The following is a 25,542-nucleotide window of genomic DNA, read 5'->3' as shown; positions in this document are numbered from 1 at the left end:
TTTAGGTTTATTGATCTTTGCTATCATTTCCTTCATTTCTTTTTCATTTATTTCTGATCTGATCTTTATGATTTCTTTCCTTCTGCTAACTTTGGGGTCTTTTTGTTCTTCTTTCTCTAATTGCTTTAGGTCTAAGGTTAGGTTGTTTATTTGAGATTTCTCTTGTTTCTTCAGGTAGGATTGTATTGCTATAAACTTCCCTCTTAGAACTGCTTTTGCTGCATCCCATAGGTGTTGGGCCATCGTGTTTTCATTGTCATTTCTTTCTAGGTATTTTTTGATTTCCTCTTTGATTTCTTCAGTGATCTCTTGGTTATTCAGTAGTGTATTGTTTAGCCTCCATGTGTTTGTATTTTTTACAGTTTTTTTCCTGTAATTGCTATCAGTCTCATAGTGTTGTGGTCGGAAAAGATACTTGATACCATTTCAATTTTCTTAAATTTACCAAGGCTTGATTTGTGACCCAAGATATGATCTATCCTGGAGAATATTCCATGAGCACTTGAGAAGAAAGTGTATTCTGTTGTTTTTGGAATGGGATGTCCTGTAAATATCAATTAAGTCCATCTTGTTTAATGAATCATTTAAAGCTTATGTTTCCTTATTTATTTTCATTTTGGATGATCAGTCCATTTGTGAAAGTGGGGTGTTAAAGTCCCCTACTATTATTGTGTTACTGTCGATTTCCCCTTTTATGGCTGTTAGCATTTGCCTTATGTATTGAAGTGCTCCTATGTTGGATGCATAAATATTTTCTATTTGTATATCTTCTTCTTGGATTGATCCCTTGATCATTATGTAGTGTCCTTCTTTGTCTCTTGTAATAGTCTTTATTTTAAAGTCATTGTGTCTGATGTGAGAATTGCTACTCCAGCTTTCGATTTCCATTTTAATGGAATATCTTTTTCCATCCCCTCACTTTCAGTCTGTATGTGTCCCCAGATCTGAAGTGGGTCTCTTGTAGACAGCATATATATGGGTCTTGTTTTTGTATCCATTCAGCAAGTCTATGTCTTTTGGTTGGAGCATTTAATTCATTCACATTTAAGATAATTATTGATATGTATGTTCCTATTACCATTTTCTTAATTGTTTTGCGTTTGTTATTGTAGATCTTTTCCTTCTCATGTGTTGCCTGCCTAGAGAAGTTCCTTTAGCATTTGTTGTAAAGCTGGTTTTGTGGTGCTGAATTCTCTTAGCTTCTGCTTGTCTGTAAAGTTTTTCGTTTCTCCGTCAAACCTGAATGAGATCCTTGCTGGGTAGAGTAATCTTGGTTGTAGGTTTTTCCCTTTCATCACTTTAAATATGTCCTGCCACTCCCTTCTGGCTTGCAGAGTTTCTGCTGAAAGATCAGCTGTTAACCTTATGGGGATTCCCTTATATGTTATTTGTTGCTTTTCCCTTGCTGTTTTTAATATTTTTTCTTTGTATTTAATTTTTGATAGTTTGATTAATATGTGTCTTGGCATGTTTCTCCTTGGATTTTTCTGGTATGGGACGCTCTGTGCTTCCTGGACTTGATTGACTATTTCCTTTCCGATATTAAGGAAGTTTTCAACTATAATCTCTTCAAATATTTTCTCAGACCGTTTCTTTTTCTCTTCTTCTTCTGGGACCCCAATAATTCGAATGTTGGTGAGTTTAATGTTGTCCCAGAGGTCCCTGAGACTGTCCTCAATTCTTTTCATTCTTTTTTCTTTATTCTGCTCTGTGGTAGTTATTTCCACTATTTTATCTTCCAGGTCACTTAACCGCTCTTCTGCCTCAGTTATTCTGCTATTGATTCCTTCTAGAGAATTTTTAATTTCATTTATTGTGTTGTTCATCATTGTTTGTTTGCTCTTTAGTTCTTCTAGGTCCTTCTTAAACATTTCTTGTATTTTCTCCATTCTATTTCCAAGATTTTGGATCATCTTTACTATCATTACTCTGAATTCTTTTTCAGGTAGACTGCCTATTTTCTCTTCATTTGTTTGGTCTGGTGGGTTTTTACCTTGTTCCTTCATCTGCTGTATATTTCTCTGTCTTCTCATTTTGCTTAACTTACTGTGTTTGGGGTCTCCTTTTTGCAGGCTGCAGGTTCATAGTTCCTGTTGTCTTTGTTGTCTGCCCCCAGTGCCTAAGGTTGGGTCCGTGGGTTGTGTAGGATTTCTGGTAGAGGGGACTGGTGCCTGTGTTCTGGTGGATGAGGCTGTATCTTGTCTTTCTGGTGGGCAGGACTGCGTCCAGTCGTGTGTTTTGGAGTGTCTGTGAACTTAGTATGATTTTAGGCAGCCTCTCTGCTAATGGGTGGGATTATGTTACTGTCTTGCTAGTTGTTTGGCATGGGGTGTCCAGCACTGGAGCTTGCTGGTCGTTCAGTGGAGCTGGGTCTTAGTGTTGAGACGGAGATCTCTGGGAGAGCTCTCACCGATTGATATTACATGGTGCTGGGAGGTCTCTGGTGGTCCACTGTTCTGAACTTGGTTCTCCCACCTCAGAGGCTCAGGCCTGCCACCTGGCTGGAGCACCAAGACCCTGTCAGCCACACGGTCAGGCATAAGCAAGGCAAGGGAGATCCTGGGCGAGGGGTCCCACCAGGTCATGTAGACTCCTGGACTCTTTGATGTCCTCTTATTCCTTTGCACTTAGTCTAGTTTCACTTGCTCGTAGGGAGCCGCGTGAAAAGACCTCTCAGCTGCTCCTTCAGACCAGAGTTCCCAAACTTTAGGCTTGATTTGTTTATTTAATTCGAGTGTCCATCCTTGACTCTGTTTCCATATGGAATGGATCTTGATCTTATATATCCTTTTCTTAATCCTCCTTGGAAACAGTGAAAAGAGAGTAATGTATCACTTCATTTCCAGCATAGAGTTCACTGTCGAAAATCAGCATTTCACACATCAGAAATCTCACCTTGCCAAAACCTTTGTGCAGTTTACCACAGAGTCCCATCAGTGGCTTTTACTCTCTAGAGTTGGGGAAGCTTTGAGGATGGCAAAATGGAAGGGGCTAAGCCTTTAACGAGAATGCCTTTGATGTGCTTCTGAAGAGAGATGCAGTAAATAGTGATCAAAAGTAATAGCTAAGATTTCCATGGAGAGATAAGATTGGGAGTTGTATTAATGGGACATTGGGGTCGTTTATGTGAGTGAATATAAGGAACCCAAAATTTGGGGTTCTAGCCCTTGATTCTAGGCACTAATTAGCCATCTACTCTTGGGTATATCACTTCTTTGTGACAAACCTGACTCATATGTAAAATAGAAGCCTACTGTGTTACAATTTTTTAAAATATTAAAGTACCTGTCTTTGTCTGTCTGACTTATCTCACATGGCAGTATACCCTCCAGGTCCGTCCATGTTCTTGCAAATGGCAAGATTTCATTCTTCTTTATGGCTGAGTAATATTACATTGTAGATGTATACCACATCTTCTTTATCCATTCATCTGTTTTTATTTATATGTGGAATCTAAAAAACAAAACAAATGAACAAATATATAACAAACTAAAAACAGACTCACAGATACAAGGAACAAACTAGTGGTTGCCAGAGGAGGGAGGGGGTAGGGGAATGGGTGAAATAGATGAAGAGGATGAAGAGGTACAAAATACCAGTTACAGAATAAATAAGTCACAGGGGTATAATGTACAGCACAGGAAATATAGTCAGTAATATTAAAATAACTTTGTATGGTGCATTATCCATAAACATATGGAATCACTATGTTGTACATCTGAAACTGATACAATATTGTAAGTCAACTATATGTCAATAAACAAGAAAAAAGAAGTAAATTATATACATACATACATATGTGTGTGTGTGTGTGTGTGTGTGTGTGTGTGTGTGTATGTGTGTATCCTAATGGATACACTGTTGGCATTTTGAGCTGTAGACAGTGGTTCTCCAACTTGAAAGTGCATCAGAATCACCCAGAAGGCTTATTAAAATACTGATTCCTAGAGCCCATCCCCAGAGTCTCTGACTCGTAGGTCTGGCTGGGGCTGGAGAATTTGCGTTTCCACGGATTTCTTCCCAAGTGTTGCTGCTGGTCTGAGGACCACACTTTGAGAACCACTGCTAGAGAACAGAGAGTCTGAGTCTCAGAATGGTGAGACCCAACACTCTAGTCGTTGTCACATGGTTGTCACATGGTAGCCCTCTAAGCAATACTAATAAATAACTTCCCAGACATGCTCTCCACTCTGTTGGCATGGTTTCCTTCATAGGTTCAACGACACCTTTCCAAACTCTTTGACAATATGGCCAAGATGCAGTTCCAGGTGGACGCCAGTGAGAAACCTACCAAGATCAGTCTTGGCATGTACAGCAAGGAAGAAGAGTATGTGGCCTTCAGCGAGCCCTGTGACTGCAGTGGGCAGGTAACGTATGCCTTTCTCTCTCAGGTGTCTGCATTCAGGCATCAGCCTTTGCGACCTTGGGCCGGAATTGCTGTCAGTGCCCTGGGACTGCCAGTTCCCTTGACTTGAACCAATGTTGGAGCAGCTTCCAGTGCCCACTTCCCTCTCTCTGGGAAGGACACATGTCAATATCCATATATCTTCCTTAACCAAAGACCTGTGCAGAGAGGAATAAAATGCACATAAACAATTACCTGAGTCAAAGGGAGAAGGATTTTAAAATGATTAGCAGCACCAGGAAACTTTAACATGACAAGCCCTGGAGCACCCCACAGGGGAATGTAGGACACTGACACCTTCCCCGGGAGAACATGCCCTTTGAAATCAACCATATTCCTGAGCGGTCACTTCTCTGTACAATACACCTCTCACAGCTCTACCCTGTGGAGAGCCCACCACCGCCCTTCTCCATAAACTACCACCTCCAAATCTCCCGGGTACAATTCCAGAAACACAAAACATGAGACCATTCTCTCCTTAAACTTCCTTCCATCTTTCACCATCACCGCTAAGGATAAGCGCTACTTTGTTCACTATCCTTAATGATCCAACAAAGCATTGTCCCTGGGGTTCTAATCCAGTCCAGAGTAACACCTGGAGAAAATATCTTTTCAGAGTTCCACCTTCATCCACATGTATCTTGGAAAGCAATTCTCGTACTTGAAAATAGTCACACATTCTCAGTTTTATGAAAGGGACCTTGGGGTTTGATTCAAACCTTGGCTGTTCTTTTTGTAGACCCAGAAAGCATTTAGTTGGAAAATATAATCCTGGCCTTTGGCTTCATACTCAGCGTGGACAAGGTCACGAGAATCCACTGACTTATTTACACCCAGCTCAACCCAGATTAAGATTTCCTCATGAGAACTCTGGGCGGCAGCCCCACATCCCCTGAACCTACTTCTCCGCCCAGTGGGCTCCAGTGGGCATATCCCCCCTGTTGTTACTTGAGCCCCGTCCTGCGTTACACAAACGAACTGTCTCCCTGTGCCTTCTGGCGGCTGTTTGGGATTGTCCATCGTGCCTGGGCTCATTTTCTTCACTCCCTCAGGCTGAGTGAAGTGTATCACTGAGCACATCTTAGGAACCCAGCGTCTAACCCCGAGTTCTTCTTCCAGGTAGAAGTATGGCTGAACCATGTGCTTGCTCACATGAAGGCCACCGTGAGGCACGAGATGACAGAAGGCATAACTGCCTATGAAGAGAAGCCGAGGGAGCAGTGGCTCTTTGACTACCCAGCTCAGGTATTCTCCGAAGCAGGACCTCTGTGGGCCCCCATCCTCTGCTTGCTCTCTTCCTCGATGACCTCCATCAGCCTCCTGGGGCTGCCAGACTCACTCATGCTTCAGGGTCAGGAGAGGCTGGTCTGGAAGGGGTCAGCAGGAGGGACCAGGGGAACTGTCAGCCGTGACGCAATCCAACCCCTACCTTGGAGAATTAAGGGTCGTCCGTTTTTACTCCATTGGCTACAGTAGGGAGAAAATGTAAACAGTTCAGCTCACTGAGCCAGCCCACTTTGTGTGTGCCAAGCTGTTTGCTGAGTGCAGGAGACACCAGCCAGAGGCATGACAATGTAACCCTGCCCTGCTGGGGCTTACAGACTGGCGTGGAAGTCAGTCACCTACAAGTGGGACCTGGCGTGACAATAAAGGAGGCTCAGGGTCCTCTGGGAGCCTGTAGCTGGTTAGCGGGGTCTGGGGATCACCCTCCTGAGGATATGATGCCTAGAGCTGAGGTTTGAAACATGTGAAAGATGGAGGGAAAGATCAACGAAGCATGGGTAAGCGTACAGGCAAAGGCTCAGAAGCAAGGGAGAGTGCAATGTGTTTGAAGCCTGAGTGTGGTGGAAGCAGGAGTTAGGGGAAGAGGGAACAAGAGGTGGCAGGTGGGTCTGGAGAGGAAACTGGAAGACAGCACTCACAGACCACGCTTGGGAGTCTCGTCTCATTCCAGGATATCTGAATCCTTCACTGGGCTCTCAGGAGGGTAACAAGAGAAAGAGGAGAGTTAATGAGGCTATTTTTAATGACTCTGGCTGCAATACACCACTCCTCCCTTCCCTGTTAATGGCTAGTATTAGTGTTGGTTTGGTTTATTTGGGGTTACAGATATTTGGTGGTAACTGAAGCCCGAGGAGTAGATAAGATTGCCCTGGAAAATATGCAGACTGAGATGAGGGTGCAGAACAAACTCTTGAGCATCATTCAAAGGCTGTGCAGGCAAGGAGAAGCCAGTAGAGCAGAATGAGAAACAGCCTTTTCTGATGGAAGGAACACCAAGGAATGGTAGTCATGGAAACCAAAAGAGGGAGTGTTGATAGCAGATAAGAGGTCAGTTACACCACACACATCTAAGAGATCAAGCAAAATGAAGAGGCTAACGTACGTCCATGGACTTGGTGAGGCCATTTCAGTGGAGTGGTAGAGAAGAGACCACACTGCAGGAGGTTGAGAAGTGAGAAAAAGGTGGGAAAATGTTGACAGCGAGTGTAGACAGAGAAGATAAATAAGCCAGTGCTGCAGAAGGAAAAGGTATTGTTTTAACAGTATAACTGGCACATCACGTTCAAACCATCCCAACAAGATCACACAGCAGGAGGAACTTCTTTAACAAAAACCAATATGTCTAAATCCAAAGGCAAAAACCAATAAATTAGGGAATGGTACTTGTTACTACAACGGGATTCTCTACTTCACAAAGGGAATAATTCCCACCAGGATTCCTTGTTTACTTGAATCAGCATTTTGTGGCAGGAGAATGTGTTGCCTCCGCTATTGTGACAGACATCATCTAGAGCAGTGTCTCCCGAGCCAAGTGGGACCACATCTCCACCACGGATAATCAAAATCATGCGTTTTCCTTATTAAGTTTCTCAGCAAAGAAATGTGCATTTAAATCGGTTTTTTTCATTTATTTATTTTGAATCTCTGAAGACTACAAATCATATCGACCATGTTGAATTTCAGTGGAATTCGCCCTGACCTTCAAGAGTAGGCCTTTCAAAGTTATAGTTTTAAAGAGATACAAAAAAATATAGTGAAAGTATTACGGGCAAGAAAAACTATGCCACACATGATCAGCAATGGCTCACTAAACTAGAATACTCCAACCATGAGAGGTTCCGGAAGAACAGAGCAAAGACTGAGTATCGTTGAGATGTTCAATCAACACTTTGTTATCCTCCCAGGCACGGGAAAGACGCTGTGGCCTGAGGAGCAAAAGCAGAAAGATCAGTGTACCAATTTCTAAAAGCCACTGACATTGACCAGCATGAGCCTTCGGTTGTTCTCAACCAAATGGCATGTTTTTCAAGAGCAGAAAGCACTTTCCCCACTTGTGTTGTGCCCACTTCACACCTCCAAGGCCTTAGAGGCATATGCTCAATGAGACAGTGCTGGTGGAGGAGGGAGGGAAGGGGTGTCCGTCCCCCACACAATGGCATTCTCAGCCCATGCTGTGTGGGGACTGGGCTGGTTTGGGAGACAGTCCTGGTAATGGCTTTACTAAGTGACTCTTGGTGCCACAGGTGGCCCTGACCTGCACTCAGATCTGGTGGACCACAGAGGTGGGCATGGCGTTTGCCAGGCTGGAGGAAGGCTACGAGAGTGCCATGAAGGACTATTACAAGAAACAAGTGGCCCAGCTCAAAACCCTCATCACCATGCTGATCGGCCCGCTCTCCACGGGAGACCGGCAGAAGGTCATGACCATATGCACCATCGATGTCCATGCCCGGGATGTGGTGGCCAAGATGATTGCTCAGAAGGTGAGTTCCAGACTCACAGGAGCGTCGCTCTTTCTGGGCACCTACACCGTGAATATTGAGGTTAGGGAGAAGCTCACATATGGCTAAAACACAGGGGCTGCAAACTCTGCACCAGCCAGGGAACTGGGAGAGGATCACGGTGGCTGCTCGTGCCTTTAAAACCCCAGCAAAACAGCGTCATCTGAGCGGCTCATGCTTCCTGTGCTGTGGCGGGCAGCATACTGCTCTCCTGACCGGTACACAACACCCAACACCCAGGTCATCCAGACCCCTGTGAATCCTGTGGCCACGAGGCCGCCTGCTGCCTATTGCACCCTGTGATTCACCCACCTCCTCTGCCATGCCCTCTCTAGGTGGACAATGCTCAGGCTTTCCTCTGGCTGTCCCAGCTGCGGCATCGCTGGGATGACGAGGCCAAACACTGCTTTGCCAACATCTGTGATGCTCAGTTTCTATACTCCTATGAGTACCTGGGAAATACACCTCGCCTGGTGATCACGCCTTTGACAGACAGGTGAGCACTGGAGTCAGCCACTGACAGAGAACCCTCCTGCTGTTTGGCTCACACCATCCAATGACCACCCAGTGTCACTTGCCCACAGAGCTGCAGGGGGAGGGCCAGATGCAACCCAACAGAGGTAAAATAAAACTGAAAGGGTGTAGGACAGAGCCCGTATCAGAGCAAACCCCGGAGCAAATCGACGAGCCAGACTTTTTGAGGCATGACTAGGCAGTCCTACACACCTGGATTCTCATTCCAGCTGTGACACATACCAGCTGTTGTTTGACCATGAAAACCTTGACATGATTCTTGGTTTATTCGTCCATGAAATGGAGGTAGTAACTCCCACTTGAAGTGAATTTTGTAAGGATAAAAAACAGGAATGCTTGTTAAGGAGTTCAGGGCATAATAAGTGCTCAGTAAATAATTCCTATGACTATTTTGTTATCAATCAACTGGCACATTTATTTAGCACCTCTCACTTTGGGAATACAAAGATGAGAGCAAGGTCCCTACCATTCAGGAGCTTACAATTTCTTTTACCATACTCTCTGTCATTCATATTCATTATAAATGAATTCATGCCAGACCCTGAACTAGCCACTGGGAATACAAAGATGACTAAAAGTTAAACTCCACTTCTATTGAGGGAAATATGACATATGTAGAAAAAAATTTACAAACACACACAGCAATAACCCTATGCATCCCTCCGTTTATCCTCTTCCTTACATTTCCCACATTCTGAAATGAACTTGCCTTCTTGCTTATTGGCAGCAGTCCCCTTTGGAATGTAAACTTTTTTGCTCTCAGGGACCTTTGTCTGTCTTGTTTGTTGCTATTATCACCAGTACCTAGTAGATGTTGAATTATTATCCATTGATGAATGAAGGGTAGTTGATTATTGTAAGAATGACAGAATCAGGAAGGGGAGGTCGGTTCAGAGGAGGGATCCACACAGGACTCCACCTGTGCCTTGGCTCCCAAAGAAGCAGCAGCAGCCGCTACACTGTCTCCTGCTCTCGCTGGGCACCACCCTGCTCGCTGTCCCAGCTGAGGACGAAAGGCAGACAGCGTAGGTTCAGAGGGATGCAGGTCCCTCTGCAGCTGGAACAGTAAAGGCTGCAGCACCTCTGGGGCTTTGGGCATCTTGGGCTTTTACCCGGGCTTTCCTGGGTCATGATCAGTTGGAGGGGCTCATTCACTGTGGGTTCAGGGAAAAGTTTTCCCACCTCAAGCTTCATTCACAGGGGACCCTCTCATGTGCTCTTTGTCTTTATGATGATTCTCAGCAGCACACCAGTCCTAAACAGGAAGGGCTTTGGGAAGAGTGTTCTCTTTGGCAGTGAGCTTTTCTGCCTGCCTTGGACTTGGAGCTAATAGTTTCGGAATTTATATCGCTCGGAACAGAATAATGAAGCCATTATATATTTGAGCAACTTGGTTAATGTCTGTCTCTCACTGTGACTGTATGTTCCACGAAAACATTGGCTTTGATTTGCTCACTGCTCTGCCCCAGGACCCAGCACCGTGTCCAGCAAATAATAGGCATTCACGAAATACTCCTTGTGTAAAGGCAGGGAAATGACTTCTGAGATTCGGAGTAGTGTGCCCAGCTTCCCATACCATTCAAAATATTTCCTTCCTACCCACAGGCACACCAGACATTATCATTCCAAGTGATAAAAAATACAGCACTGTCTTTTCCCTGGGTCTTCATACCTGCCCAGGAGTTGAAGAAGATAATTACCTCTTTTGGGTTTAGAGGTCTCTAGTACTCTAATGCCAGATACCTCATAGAGGGAAAGGGTAAAGTTTTGACAGTGAATTATTTCTAAAATAGGCGTTTATCACCTCTCATATGAAAGGATGCAAATAGGAACTTGCAAGAAAGATTTGCTGCAAAGAATGGCAAATACTATGCAGACCTTGACCTTGTTTTGCACATGAGATACTTTTCTGACAAAGTAGTACATAGTGAATATTTATATGGTGAATTCCATTTTCTCATTGACTTCCATTATTATCTCAAGAAATGTTTTGCCCAGAAAGAAATTGGCCTCAACACAGAAAATCACATTTTAAAGAGCATTCGGCTTTTGCTAGCGTGTAGCTTAGTACGTTTAATTCTCTCCTGCCAGAGGAATTAATCAAATGGACAATTTATCCGTACAACCTCTGCACATTCATTAAAAGCACAACCGCATTACAGTACGTCCGACTGATTGTGCCTGTTTCTTTGGAATTTCCCACTGCCTGGATGGGACCTGAATGTATAAGTAGGTACAATGGCTCAGCCATTGTCACAGGACTTTGGCACACTGCTAAGTTGAAGGACTAAATGGAGATACTTTTTCAGGCTGAACAAAAGCCATTCTCCTAAGTTGTTTCTTAACCTGTGGATGATCTCCTCCCCCTTTACCCCCCTTCCCTCACGTTCGCACACAAACACCCCTTTCAGCCCCGTACTGGAAGTACTGTTTTAATCAACAGCTTATCAATTTTGAGTACCTCTTAATTTCTCAGGCACTACTGCAAGTGGGTGAGAGATAATTGATGCAAGAGTCTTTGAGGGTGATTTGCTGGGTAGGACGCAACTAGCAAAGTCTTACACTTTCTTTTTAAGTTTTTTTAATTGAAATATAGTTGACCTACAGTGCTATATTAGTTTCGGGTATACAGGATAGTGATTCAATGTTTTTATACATTATACTCCATTTAAAGTTATTATAAAATATTGGTTGTATTTCCTGTGCTGTACATTACATCCTTGTATCTTATTTATTTTATGCATAATAGTTCAGACTTCTTAATCCCCTTCCCCTATCTTATCCCTCTCTCCAGTCCTCTCCCCAATGGTAACCACTAGTTTGTTCTCTGTATCTGTGAGTCTATTTTGTTATATTCATTCATTTTATTTTCTGGATTACACATATAAGTGAAAACATACAGTATTTGTCTTTCTCAGTTTGACTTAACTTCACTAAGCATAATACCCTCCAAGACCATCCATATTGTTGCAAATGGCAAAATCTCATTCTTTTAAAAGCTTTTGTACAGTGAAGGAAACCATCAACAAAACAAAAAGACAACCTGCTGAGTGGGAGAAGATATTTACAAATGATATGTCTGAGAAGGGGTTAATATCCAAAATACATAAGAGAGCTCATACAACTCCATCAAAAAAACAATCTGATTTTAAAATGTGCAGGAGACCTGAACAGACATTTTTCCAAAGAAGACATACACATGGCCAGCAGGCACATGAAAAGATGCTCAACATCACTAATCATTAGGGAAATGCAAATCAAAACCACAATGAGATATCACTTCACACCTGTTGGAATAACTATCATAAAAAGACAACAAATAATAAATGTTGGTGGGGATGTGGAGAAAAGGGAACCCTAGTTCACTGTTAGTGGGAATGTAAATTGGTGCAGCCACTATGGAAAACAGTATGGAGGTTCCTCAGAGAATTAAAAATAGGACTACCATATGATCCAGCAATTCTTTTTAAGTTTTTATCTGATACTATTTTTGAAAAACTTAGTAATCTGTAAACAAAGAAAATAAAAGTTACCAGGAATAACCGTTGTTAATATTCAGTCTGTTTCATTCTCATGTAGATTTTGAAAAAATGAAATTGCCACCATATGCTGTACATAAAATATCATAGACTTTTTCATGTAACAATATATCATGTATATACTCTCTAAATATTCTTCTAAACCCCTCTTATAGCTGGATTATCTTCTATTTACAAGTATCCCATAGTTTATGTAACATAACCACATTATGGGCCATTTAAGTTGTATCTAAGCTCTTACTGCTAAAAATAAAGCTGCTGTGAACTCACTTATATATAAATTTTTACTATATTTCTCATTATTTCCCCAGGAGGGATTCCAAGAAGCAGGATAATTAGATGATACATACTTTCAAGTTATTCTTAAAAAAGGTATTGTTCCCACTGTCACTAGCAGTTTATGAGGTGGTCATCTCACAATATCCTTACCAGCATTAAGTATTATTGTTTAAAATATTATTAACTTTATAAGTCAAAATGGTATCTCATTTGGATCTTGATGTTCTTAATTACTCACAGGCTTGAGCATTTTATGTGTTTATTGGCTGTTAGATTTCCTTCTCCTGTGAATTTGTTGTTATTATCATTGCTCATTTTATTACTTTTACACTTAGCAAGTTCCTGCCCATTTTAAGATCAGTTTAATATTCACCTGTATTGTATTATAGTTTATGTTATTTTACTTTTTCCTTTAACGTTTTTTAATTCTTTGGTAAATTTTTTGACTACTGAGTAAAGTGAATGTTTTCATCAAAACATTTTTGTAAAAAAAAAAAACAAAAAAACCCTCACATTTTTGGTTACAAGTGATAGAAGCCTAACTTAACTTGAACTAATTCAAACTAACTTAAACAGAAAGAGGACTTGTTAAGTCAGACTTCTGGGGAAGGAGTCCAGCTTGCTGCAGTGTAACCAGCTTTCGGGCCTGAACAGGGCTTTACTGTCTCTCTCTTATCATGGCTTTGCTCTCTTCTGAGAGCTGATTCCTTTCTTGCATTGTTTTTCTTTGGCTGGAAAGATGGCCCACGCCGGATCCAGGAGGAAGAGAGACGCTCTCTTTCCCAGCACCATATGTCAAATTCCTTAAAGGGACCCTGATTGGTCCTGTTTGGATCATGTGCCCGTCTCTGAGCCAGTTACTGCAAACAATGAGGTGGAGTATTTTGCTCAGGCTGAGCCTTGTGCCCACCCCTTGTGGAACAGCTTTTTTTTAATAAATTAATTTTACTTATTTATTTTTGGCTGCGTTGGGTCTTTGTTGCTTGTGAGGGCTTTCTCTAGTTGTGGCGAGCGGGGGCTACTCTTCCTTGTGGTGCGCGGGCTTCTCATTGCAGTGGCTTCTCTTGTTGCGGAGCACGGGCTCTAGGTACGCGGGCTTCAGTAGTTGTGTCTCACGGGCTCAGTAGTTGCGGCTCATGGGCTCTAGAGAGCAGGCTCAGTAGTTGTGGTACAGGGGCTTAGTTGCTCCATGGCATGTTGGATCTTCCCAGACCAGGGCTCAAACCCATGTCCCCTGCATTGGCAGGCGGCTTCTGGCAAGGTGGGAAATACTTTGATTGACAGCCCCATGGGAATACTCCATGTAGAGGAGAGATGGCTTTCCAAAGTGTGGAGTCCTGGGAAAGGAAGACCCATAGAAACTATGTTAGGGAGCATATAATTAAATGTTTTGTTGTTGTTTCTAAGTAGTCAGTAGGCCCAGCACATGAGTTATGGGTCCTTTCCCTCACTGGTTTGTGATGTTTGCTCAACCATATTCAGTTTTGAGTCTATCAAACTGCTTCAAAGTATCTATTCTTATTCTGTTTCATCAGTATATTAAGCCATCTATATGCAATACTCTTTAAGGATTGTAACTTTATTGTGAGTGGTAATATTTTTATAGTAAAGGTCTGTATCATTCATTTTCATTTTCCTTTCCTTTTTTTTAAAGTTCTTCTGTTCTTTCAAATGAGCTTTCATCATTTTGTCAAGTTCTAAAATATAAATTATTAGGGTTTTGATTGGTGAGCCTTAAAACGTTCAAATTAATTTTGAAAGAATGGCCAGGCCATCTTTATAATATGTGATTTGTTTTTCTTTGTTCATACCTTCAATTATGTTTCTCAGAAAAGTTTGTAAGTATCTTCATATAGGTTTTGAGTGTTTCTTATTGTTATCTCTATGTAGTTTTTAATTTTTTTGGTCCTATATAAGATTGTTTCTTCACTTTATATATATATATTTTTTTGTTTTGTTTTGTTTTTTGTGGGGTTTTTTTTTGACCGTGCCACACAGCGTGCAGGATCTTAGTTCCCTGACCAGTGATTGAACCTGTGCCCCCTGCAGTGGAAGCACGGAGTCTTAACCACTGGACTGCCAGGGAAGTCCCTATGTATATATATTTTAAAACAACTTTATTGAGCTTTATTTTATGTCAAAAATTTCACCCATTCCAAGTGTTAGTAACTTTATCAAGTAGTGTAACCATCACCATAAATCAATTTTGCAACATGTTTATGCCGCTCAGTAAGATCCCTCATGCCCATTTGTAGTTGATCCTCACTCCCACCCCCAGCCCTGGTCAACCACTAATCTACTTTCTGTCTGTATAAACTTGCCTATTCCGGACATTTCTTATAAATGGAACAATACAACATGTGGTCTCTTGTGTCTGACTTGTTTCATTTTGCATAATGTTTTGGGGTTCATCCATGATAGAACATGTGTCAGTAGTTTGTTATTTATTATTTCTGAATAATATTCCATTTTACAGATATGACACATTTTGTCTATATAGTCATCTTAGGTAATTTTCAGTTTGGGGCTATTATAAACAATGCTGCTGTGAACATTTGCTTGCAAGTCTTTGCGTGGATGTATGTTTTCATTTCTCTTGGGTGTATACCTAGGGGAGGAATTGCTGGGTAGTACAGCAGTTTTATGTTTAACTTTTTGATAAACTGCCAAATTATTTTCCAAAGTGGCTGGATCGTCTTATATCCCCACCAGCAATGTATGAGGCTTCTCATTTCTCCACATCCTTGACATTTATTATTATCTGTCTTATTTATTGTAGCCATTCTAGTGGATGTGAAGTAGCATCTCATTTGAGTTTTAATTTGCATTTCTGTAATAATGTTATTGAGCATATTTTCATGTGCTTGTTGGCCATTTATATATCTTCTTTGGCATCATTTCTGTTCATATCATTTATCTATTTTTTGATTGATCTGTTTGTACTCTTTTTTGAGTTCTAAGACTTCTTTGTATATTCTGGACATATTGCATATATGTTTGCAAATATTTTATCCCAGCCTGTTGTTTATCTTTTCATTTTCTTCACGGCATCTTTTGAGATGCAAAAGTTTTTAATGTTGATGAGGTCCAGGTTGTCAGATTTTTCTTTTGTGGACTGTGCTTTTGGTGTTGTAACTGAGAAATCTTTGCTTAATTTCATTATATCTTTAACTTTCTTTTCATTTACATATAGGAGAAAATTGTTTTTTTGTAAATTTATCTCCTATTTTTCCCATCTACTGCCCCATATTAAAAATTCTAAGAATTATGCTCTTGATTCTCCTTTTAAGTCACTTCTAGAATTTCTAGTTATATTTGAACCATACACATAATATGAAGCATAATTAAACTATTCAAGTTTAGTTACTAAGTGTGTGTTATTTTTGGTAGATCATATGTCACTCATTGCTCTCAGTTCTTCCTGTCACGTTTTGAGAAAGACATTTACCAACTAGTGTAGGCAAACAAAGATGAGCACTAGGTGATGAAGGACCTCATAACCACGTGGCGTAAGGAATGGATCTTAGAATTGGAGGTATTTATGCTGAGGACAATTTTCAAATTTTAAATATTAAAATACTATAAGATGGACAGATTTGTTTTCGGTTGTTGCTAAGGACATTCTTCTATTAGTGCTGTTTCTTATGTTGAGCTGGGAACCTATCACAATCCCTGGGTCTTTTTCCTGTGACTTGCCATCTAACCACATTGCCCCCATTCCATGTACATGCGAGTGCTTGGAAGATTAATTTGCATTTGTTCTTCTTAAATTTCACTTTGTTGGGTCTACCACATCATTTTCAATGGCTAAAATTATTTAGAATTTTGGTCTACCTTCTATCTAATCAATTATTTCTTAATCCAAGTTATCTATGAATATATTGAACATCAGGAGTCTGTGTCCTGGTAATGCCACTAGAGGCCTCCCTCCAGGTAGATATTGTTGCATCCACGTTCATTCCTCAGTTATGATTATTGAACCACGTGGTAGGTGGAATTCGAGGAATGATCCCCAGCGACGTTTTCCCTTGTATCATCTCCTCTTCTTTGAACGTGGGTGAAAACTATAAATAGGATGATATTATTCTCATGATTATATTTTGCTTTACCGCAAAAAGGAAATTATTCAGGTGAACCAGTATAATTATATGAGACCTTAAAAGTAGAGCCTTCTCCTGGCTGAGGGCAGAGGGAAGGTCAGAGAGGCTTGAAGCATGAGAAGAATTTTTCATGCCATTGCTGATTTTGAGGATGGAGGGAGCCCTGTGCAAGGATGGTACAGTGGCCTCTAGGAGCTGAGAGATCCCCCAGCCTCAGCATGCACCTAGGACCTCAGTACTACAACTGGTAGAATTTAATTCGGCCAAGAATTCAAATGAGCTTGGAAGCAGGTTCTTCCCCAGAGTGTCCAGATAAGGATCCAGCCAAACTGGACCTTGATTTTGGCCCTGTGAGACCCTCAGTAGAGGAGCCACCTGGACTTCTGACATACAGAAGTGAGATAATAAATGGGTGTTGTTTTAAGCCCTTATTGTGTGGTAGCAATAGGAAATGAATACAAATCAAGTGATTTCACCAACTCTAAGATTAGCCAGACCACACGTCTGGGATAGCCAGTCTATACATACCTGAAGTCAAGATACAACACCTTTGATATTTTCATTAATCTGCCAGTTGTTTGTCTAAAAAAAGGAAAGCTACATTTCATATATTTATTACCTTAAGAAATAATACCTTGAAAGTGGATCAGCTTTCTGTTTTCCAAGGCACTTTCATATCTCTTGTCTCATCTTGTCCTCACAAGAGCCTGGTGGGTCAGATAAGAACAAAGCCTGTAGACATCATTTGCCCGAAGAAAACAAAACCCGCTTCAGCTCGATATTAGGAAGGCCTTTCAAACAATTAGAACTGACCCACGGTGGAAGGAGCTGGCTTCTAAAATAATAAACATGGCTCACTGGAAGAAAAGGCTCTGTGATTGTATTTGAAGGATTTAATGGGAGAAGCCTGGCATGGTTAAAGAGCCAAGCCTCTGAGGCCTCTTCCAGCACTAAAGGCCTGTCTTCCCAATATGCAGTCAGACTACATTGATCCATATTCATGTTGTGGTCAGTTGGTTAAGGCAACAGCTCTTCTTCAAGGATTCCTTCCCATTTTCACAATGCAGTTGTTTCTGAGGCAGCAGATTTATCTAAATTCCTTTGTACAAAGAAAATACTGTGTGATGGACCCCAGTGACACATGTTTTTAAGTCACCAAAGTTTAATAACCTGGCCGAGTTTCATAAACACTTTGCAGTAGAGGCAAGATTTGAACTCAGTGTGTCTGACTCCTGAGTCCTTGCCTTAAACCACAATAGCATGATCTGCCCCCCTCACTAGGAAACAGGAGCAGATTGAAGGAGCCGGCTTAGATGTTTAAAGAGATGGATCTAACCATCTAACTAAAGACCACAGACAGAATCTTAGAGGAGGAGCGTGTGTCCCAAAGAACTAGGACATCCTGCTGGCTCAGTGGCCCCCCACGCAGAAGAAGGGAATACTCTTTCTTTCTTTTCTTTGTGTTTTCCTCATGGCCCATGCTAAAGCCCCACTGTCCCTGCCTTGGTTATTAGAACTCCTTAGACAGCCAGCCCACTTCCCCTCCCTGAACATCAGTCAGTCCATCTGTAATTTAAGGGGATTAGATTAGTTGATCTCAGAAATGCCTTCCAGCTCTAGAGTTCTATTATTATGGGCAAATGTATATGTATTTTGACATTTCCCCCCACGTGCTTCTTCTGGCGATAATCAGAAGCTCAGTAGATACTCAAAAAGAGATTGACACCCAGTTCTAAGGGTTTCTTTTGGGAGATTCTTGAGTTTTCTATAAGAATTCTATTTTTGTGGAACCTTGTGCTTCTAGACTCTCAGATTCCTTGAGAGCCCTGCTGCTGCAGAGAGAAGAGGTCTGAATTGCCCTCTGGCTGGCAGAGAAGGCAGCCATGGGACAGAAAGGGGGTGGGAGAGAGAGTGGGGAGGAGAGTTGCCTGGGGGCCAGGATTCCACCCATCCAGGCAGCTGCCTTTCCTCCTGGGGGGTTACAGGGCTGCAGCAGGCCCTCCAGGTTCTGGAAGGAACCTGAGGCTGGCAGAGGTAGAAGGCCTTGGGGCCAGTCTGGAGCCAGAACTCAGCCTAGGAGAGCAGGTACAGTTAAGGCTGCACATGGAACTCTGAAGATCTAGCTACCAGTGTTGGAGAGAAGCATTGCCAAATGGTAACAGTGACCGAGCAAGGTGAGATGGGACCTAGCTTTTCACCTTACCCCTGACTCACCTCACTTCGTGGCCCACCTAACAGATCAACAACTCTGACGTGAGCTTAATCCACAGGGAAAAGTGAGGCAGCTGCGTGAGCCCAGCTCACCAGGAGTTAAATGCAGCCAGCCCCCCATTGCACAGGAAAACTCCAAGTAGAATCATAATTCTGCATACTCTCCTCTCCACCTGGAGAAACTACCTTCCTGGGTTTCATCTTCAAAGGCTGAGGTAGCTATGGGAATTTCACACTTAATTAAAGGAGAGTTCAGGAACTCCAAGTCTTTTCAAAACAATTTTGGTTGCAGTGAGGATGCAGTCACCATCTGGCAAGAAAGGTGTTAACTCAGAGTTTCTGGTCAACTCTAGCATCAGATTCAGAACCAAAGAGAGTGCATTTCAGAGGACCCCTCAGATGTCCCCTCCCCATCTAGCCTGCAAGTTGAAAGCCTCTGTACTGATTCTCTAAGTATTAAAAAGGTCAATGGCACGGTTTTAAAAGCTTTATTGAGATATAATTTACATGTCTTAAAGTTCACCCATTACAAATGTACAAATCGATGATTTTTAGTAAATTCTTAGACTTGTGCAGCCATTACCACAATCTAGTTTTAGAACATTGCCGTCACCCTGTTTTCAGTCCGAACTCAGCCTCACCTCCCTTCCTAGGCAGCCACTGATCTTCTGTCTATCTCTGTGTTTTCCAGACATTTCATAAATGAAATAATATGAGATCTTTTGTATCTGACTTCCTTCACTTAGCATAATGTTTTTCAGCTTCATCCATGTTGTAACGTGTATCAGTACTTCATTCCATTATACTGCTAAATAGTATTCCATTGCATGGATATATCACATTTTGTTATTCCATTCACAGTTGATGGACATTTGGGTTGTTTCCAGTTTCTTAGCGTTATGGATATTGCTGCTTTGAACATTCCTGCATAAGTCTTTGTGTGAACATATGTTCATATTATCCTTGGGTAATTCCTAGAAGGGGAATTGATGAATCATATGGTAAACTTTACTTTTTAAGAAACTGTCAAGCTGTCTTCCTAAGTAGCTGTACCATTTAACATTCCCACCAGCAATGCATGAGGTTTCCAGTTTTCTCACATCCTCACCAGCACTTGTTATTCTCTGTCTTTTTGATTGTAGCCCTCCTAGTGGGTGTGTCATGGTATCTCACTGTGAGTTTAATTTGCATTTCCCTAATGATCAATGATTTTGAGCATCTTTTTATGGGCTTATTATCCAAAGGCACATTTTGTCATCTTCTTATGAGGATATATGTGGAAGAGGTGTATGACATATATAGTTGGGAGTCACAGTGGAGCGCAGTGGAGTGGGAGCTCAGCTGAGCTACTCTGCTCGCTCACCCCATTGTTGAGGGCTCAGGGAATACTTGCGGGTGAAGTCATAGCAAAAATGAGCCCCAGGAACCATCAGCTAAGCAGAACCTGATCCAGGTAGACTCTAGGAACGGTCAGGAGCTGGATGGGGGAGGAGAGAGGGACAAGCACAGTCCTACTGTGTCTGGCACCTTAGTCTGTTCAGTCAGCTATAACACTAGGTGGCTTATAAACAACAGAAATGTATTTCTCACGGTGTAACTGGACAAGGCCGGTACGGAACCCAAGTTCAGCTGCTCGCCGCTCGACAGGCCAATTCGAGAGACAAGTGTTGGTGGAAAAGGAAAAGTTGCTTTATTCAGGAGCCCAGCAACGTGGGAAGATGGTGGACTAGTGTCCTAAGACCATCTCCAAGTTGCCGGTTAGGAGACAAAGGTTTTAAAGGCAGCGTGAGAGTGAGGGAGGGGGCTGCAAGGAGCCTGGTTGGCTTGTCCTATTCGCGAATTGGTTGGCATCAATGTGAAGTTTCGAGTATCACCAATCATCTGGTTTCAACCGGTCTGGGCTCTAAGTGCTGGCGGTTGGCAATTTTCACCTGGTGGGGTCTGCTTCCGGTGAGAACAGCTTGGGGGGTGTGTCGGGCCTGTATCTGTAGCTTTCAGGGGCCTGGGTGTTCGGGACCTGCTGTGGGGCTCGTCTAGAGTCTAAACTGTACCAGTTTCCCGGTCCAACAGGTATTCTTTGTTTCTCCATCTTCGCATTTCCTAATCATTAACTCTTGAGCCAGCCTTTGGAGACTCAGGGGAGGCCTGGGAGACTAAAGCAAAAGGCTGTTATCTTAAAGGACAGGGGCACAGGGGCTTGTATGCAGTTTCAATCCCCCTTTGATACCCCTCAATCTTGAGGGGAACAGGTGTTGGACGAGAAAAGGAATAATGTTTTGGGTAAAGAGGTTAATCATTAACTCGGTAGAGGAACTCAGTTTTCGGGGGACTTGACCTCAATAGTTTTGGACGCTGGGAAGTCCAAGATCAAGGTGCCAGCCTAGTCGTGCTCTTGTGAGGGCCCTTTTTCTGGCCCACAGCTGGTGCCTTCTCATGGTGTTTTCACATGGTAGAAGGGGCAAGGACCGCTCTACCTTAATAAGGCACTGAGCCCAGTCATGAGGGCTCCACCTTCATGACCTCGCCACCTCCCAAAGGCCTCACCTCCTAACACCACAGTCTTTGGGGGTTAGGATTTCAACATATGAATTTAGTGGGGACACAAGTGTTCAGACCATAGCAATGGGCAAGTGAAAATAGCTCTTCATGAATGGACTTAAACATACTGGGGGTGGGGGGAAGGAACCAATGAGAAATGAGCTAGAGAAGTAAGCGGGGGCAAGGTCAGGAAGGGCCGGGCTGAGAGCCCCTGGTGCCCTTCAGCGGGGGAGCATCATGATCAGATGATCCTTTAGAAAGTTCCACCCACAGTGCAGAGGGGACCAGAGCGGGGGCTCTGGGCTTTCCTTCTCAGAAGCTGTGCCAAGTCTCTCACGGCCTTGAACCTCAGCTCTATCTCACTAGGACCCAGCAGGGCCAGAGCTATTTGTGGGGCCACCTGTGGCACTGAGAGTGACCTCCACCCTCCTGTGTTTGGCAGGTGCTACATCACCCTCACCCAGTCTCTGCACCTGACCATGAGCGGGGCTCCAGCAGGACCTGCAGGCACAGGCAAGACAGAGACTACCAAGGACCTGGGCCGAGCGCTGGGCATCATGGTCTACGTGTTTAACTGCTCCGAGCAGATGGACTACAAGGTACAGGCCCAGCCTCGGGGGGGACTAGGAGCTGGGCCACGGCTTCATCCTCGCCACCCTGGTCCAGCTCAGAGGCCCAGACAGGGACGTCCCTGCTCCTTCACTGGAGGCCTGAGGACCCTTGCCCTCAGGAGCTTGTGGACCTCCCTGTAAACTTTAGCACCGTGGAATCCACTTCCACTGATGAGCTTGGCAACCACAGAGAGATGACTTCACCTCTGGGGTCTTCCTTTCGTCATCTATAAAATGGAGAAGCTGAACATATATCCAAAGGCCTAAATTCATTATTTGACCCAGAACCACAGAAAGGCTCATAAGTGGCTGATATAAAAATCTTCACATAAAAGTCATAGATGTGCTCTTGTGTAAAAGTGGGCATTTCCCCAGAATTTCTACAAGGGCAAAATATTCTAGGTTTGGCTTCCGAAGACATACTAGAGTAACCTCTATTCTTAGCAAGAGGTACACAAAGACAAGTGCAAGGGTAATGTTCTTCATCCAGGCACTCATCATTTTTACATTTTTTAATGTATTCCGGGCTCTGTGTCATAGAGAAATGAAAAAGAGACAAGAGGCCCATTAGGTCACTTCTCTGCTAGCAACATTCTGCTCACAACTAGACCTTATTCAGATTCTTTTTTTTTGAAAAAAGCATAATAACAGATTGTCTCACTGTCTCATTTCTATTTTGTTTTATTGTATGTATTTTTGTAAACTACCTTAAGTTCCCTTTTGAAAATAGAATAGCAGGTAAATAAATTTAGAGTGGAAAAAGAAAACATTTGCACTAAATAGATCAAATATTTATATGTATATATGATGTGATATATTGCCTGTAAAATAAATTTAATTTAAAAATAAATTTAGGGGCTTCCCTGGTGGCACAGTGGTTGAGAGTCTGCCTGCTGATGCAGGGGACACGGGTTCGTGCCCCGGTCCGGGAAGATCCCACATTCCACGGAGCGGCTGGGCCCGTGAGCCATGGCCGCTGAGCCTGCACGTCTGGAGCCTGTGCTCCGCAACGGGAGAGGCCACAACAGTGAAAGGCCAGCGTAACGCAAAAAAAAAAAAAAAAACAACTTATTACTGAACCCTGACCCCACCAATTCCTCTAAGAGTACAGGGTGAAAGGAGGAGTCTGCCCTTAATTTGTCTGAACTGTGCAAAGCTTCAGTCATGTGCATCTAGTACAGACAAGATCAGAGCAAGAACAGTAGGCATAGCTGTAGTGAGATACAGCAAAGGTAAGGTGATCCCTTCCTAGACACCAAACATCCTTTGTAACCAAACAGCCTCAATAAGTAAGCAGTTTGCAAACCTCCTCTTCCCTTTGTTGTCCAGCTATTCAGAATTATTTTTATCTCAGAGTACACACCAGCAATCAACTTAATTTATTGAGCATCACCATTGCTCAGCATCTGTTGGGAATCATGGGAGGATATCAGAGATAGATAGGTGGGTAGATAGATAGATGATAAAGAAAGAGAGAAAGAAAGAAAAAGAAAGGAAGAAAGAAGGAAGGAAAAAAGGAAAGAAAGAAAACATAGGTCAACAGATGACAGAGATGAGAGAGATAATAGATGAATGATAGATAGATATAAATAGATAGATAAATGATAGATGATAGATAGATAGATAGACATATAAGAGATAGATGGGTAGGAAGGAAGGAAGGAAGGAAAGGAGGAAGGAAGAAAGAAAGAAAATAAAGATACATAGGTAGATGACAGACAGATGAGAGAGAGAGAGAATAGACGAATGGCAGATAGATAGTTAGATAGATAGATAGATAGATAGATAGATAGGGTGAGCATAACCCAGTCCATTAGGAGAGACAGGAACGATATATGAAATAATTACGGGAGATAGCAGACAGCGTTACCCTGAGTGCTAATGCGTGTTCTACGAACTCTAATCCCTGGAATGCTCCAGAGCTGTGGGAGAGCCACCAAGTGCACTGGTCAGAAAAGACATCGTGGAGGAGGTGAGAGCTGAGGTTGTTTAAGGTTGTTAAGGTTTGGATGAGCACCAAACAGGGCGTGCGACATTTTAACTCAACCCCACCCACTAAAACATCAGCTTCAAAAACAGGACCGAGTTCTTTGTGCAGTTGCTGTCCTTCCCCTGCTCCCTGTGCTGACTTCACCCTGAGCTCTCTTCACAGGGTTTGTCTGGGGTGAGGAGAGGAAAGGAGTGAAGGTCAGAAAGAGCCTTCACCAGCGTCACTCACAGCAGCCCATTCTGTGTCAGTATCTCCAGAGAACAAGCTAGAAACAAACATGGAACCATGGTGGAGTCCATTCGAGTGGCTCGGGGAACAGGGGAGGCTGGGAGATGGGGTTGAGCAGGGAGAGGAGGAACACAAGACCACTGGGAAGCTCTGACCTTGAGGTGTCAGGCCCCAGAAACGCTGCAGGCTGCAGGACTGAAGCAGGAGCGTGATGAAGACAAACGGTCTTTAAGGAAGACTCCCTGGGCAGCCAGATGAAGGGAGACAGGAAGAAACTGGAAGTGGGGGGAGGAACATTTTTAGGAAGAACATTGCAGTCGTTCAAACCAGAGAAGCAGAGAAGCCAGATGATGGGGTAGCAGAAACGGAAAAGAAAGATTGAGAGGCTTGAAAAAATTAAATGATACTTAGTGAACAGGGGGAGGGCATGGGTCGGTGGTGAAACAGAGGAGGAGGAAAGAGGAGAGTTTGGGTTTTGTCAAGGACCCTCACAATCCCCTCTGCCTCAGGAATTCTGTAGGGAGGCGTTGGGTAACAGGGTGGACTCAAGAACTGTGTGGAGGCTTGGGGGAAAGGGTTAGGGTTAGGGTTTGCTTTACTCTACTAGTGCTGGTTGGAAAACCCATAAAACTAGCCACTTTCTCTGGAAATGGTTGCTGTTTTAGTGCTAAGACATTCTTCATATTATAGCAGCAATACTTTCCCCCTGGACCTCAATCTGGAGAGGCTATTGCTGAAACATCAAATGACTTTGAATCTGAAAGTATCTGGAATTCTGTGACTTCTCCATGGCATCAATACTATAGAACTCCCACTCCTTGAGAAACCCTGCTCTCTACGCTTCTGAAACATTATCCTTCCACAATTCTAACTGATCTTGCCTTCTTGATCTCATTTTTGACCCCCTTTCATCACTTCAAGTTTTACTTTTATACGGATGACTCCTGAATCTGTTTTCCAGCTTAACCCAAGTTCTGGTAGTGTCTTTAACTAGGCAGTAGCGGCCTCCGTTTGGATGCCCTTCTCTCATATTCGGTCAATACTCTTCTCAGACAGTTCCTGCTGACTCCCTGTTTCCTTCCGGCCAGGTTCCTCATCGCATCAATACTAATCATCTTATTTTTCCCCGTAGGCCAGGGTGGACATCTTAAGGAATCTTAATTGTTTCCTGTCCTTCCTTCCATCATTCCAATCAGTCAGCAATGTTTATTCTTCCTTCAGCAATGCTCTCGCTTCCAGGCCTTCAACCTTATTCTGAGAGCCCTTATGCTGTCCCAGAAACTCACCGTCTTATGGCAAGGCAACAGCCCAGCCCAGCCCAG

At 43.0% G+C, this 25,542-nt stretch overlaps 1 protein-coding gene across 1 annotated transcript in view; it reads left to right on the top strand.

Moving 5' to 3' along the window:
• DNAH9 (dynein axonemal heavy chain 9) overlaps positions 1–25,542 on the top strand; it is a 300,193-nt gene that overhangs the window by 85,110 nt on the left and 189,541 nt on the right. The window contains exons 23-27 of the mRNA XM_079903920.1: positions 4,215–4,367; positions 5,525–5,650; positions 7,933–8,172; positions 8,526–8,686; positions 21,834–21,990. Coding sequence (XP_079760046.1) covers positions 4,215–4,367; positions 5,525–5,650; positions 7,933–8,172; positions 8,526–8,686; positions 21,834–21,990 — 837 coding nt within the window. The remainder of the gene's footprint in view (positions 1–4,214; positions 4,368–5,524; positions 5,651–7,932; positions 8,173–8,525; positions 8,687–21,833; positions 21,991–25,542) is intronic.

This window comes from Stenella coeruleoalba (genome assembly GCF_951394435.1).
Source record: "Stenella coeruleoalba genome assembly, chromosome: 19".
Lineage (NCBI taxonomy): Eukaryota > Metazoa > Chordata > Mammalia > Artiodactyla > Delphinidae > Stenella > Stenella coeruleoalba.
This window is presented reverse-complemented; position numbering and strand designations above follow the sequence as displayed.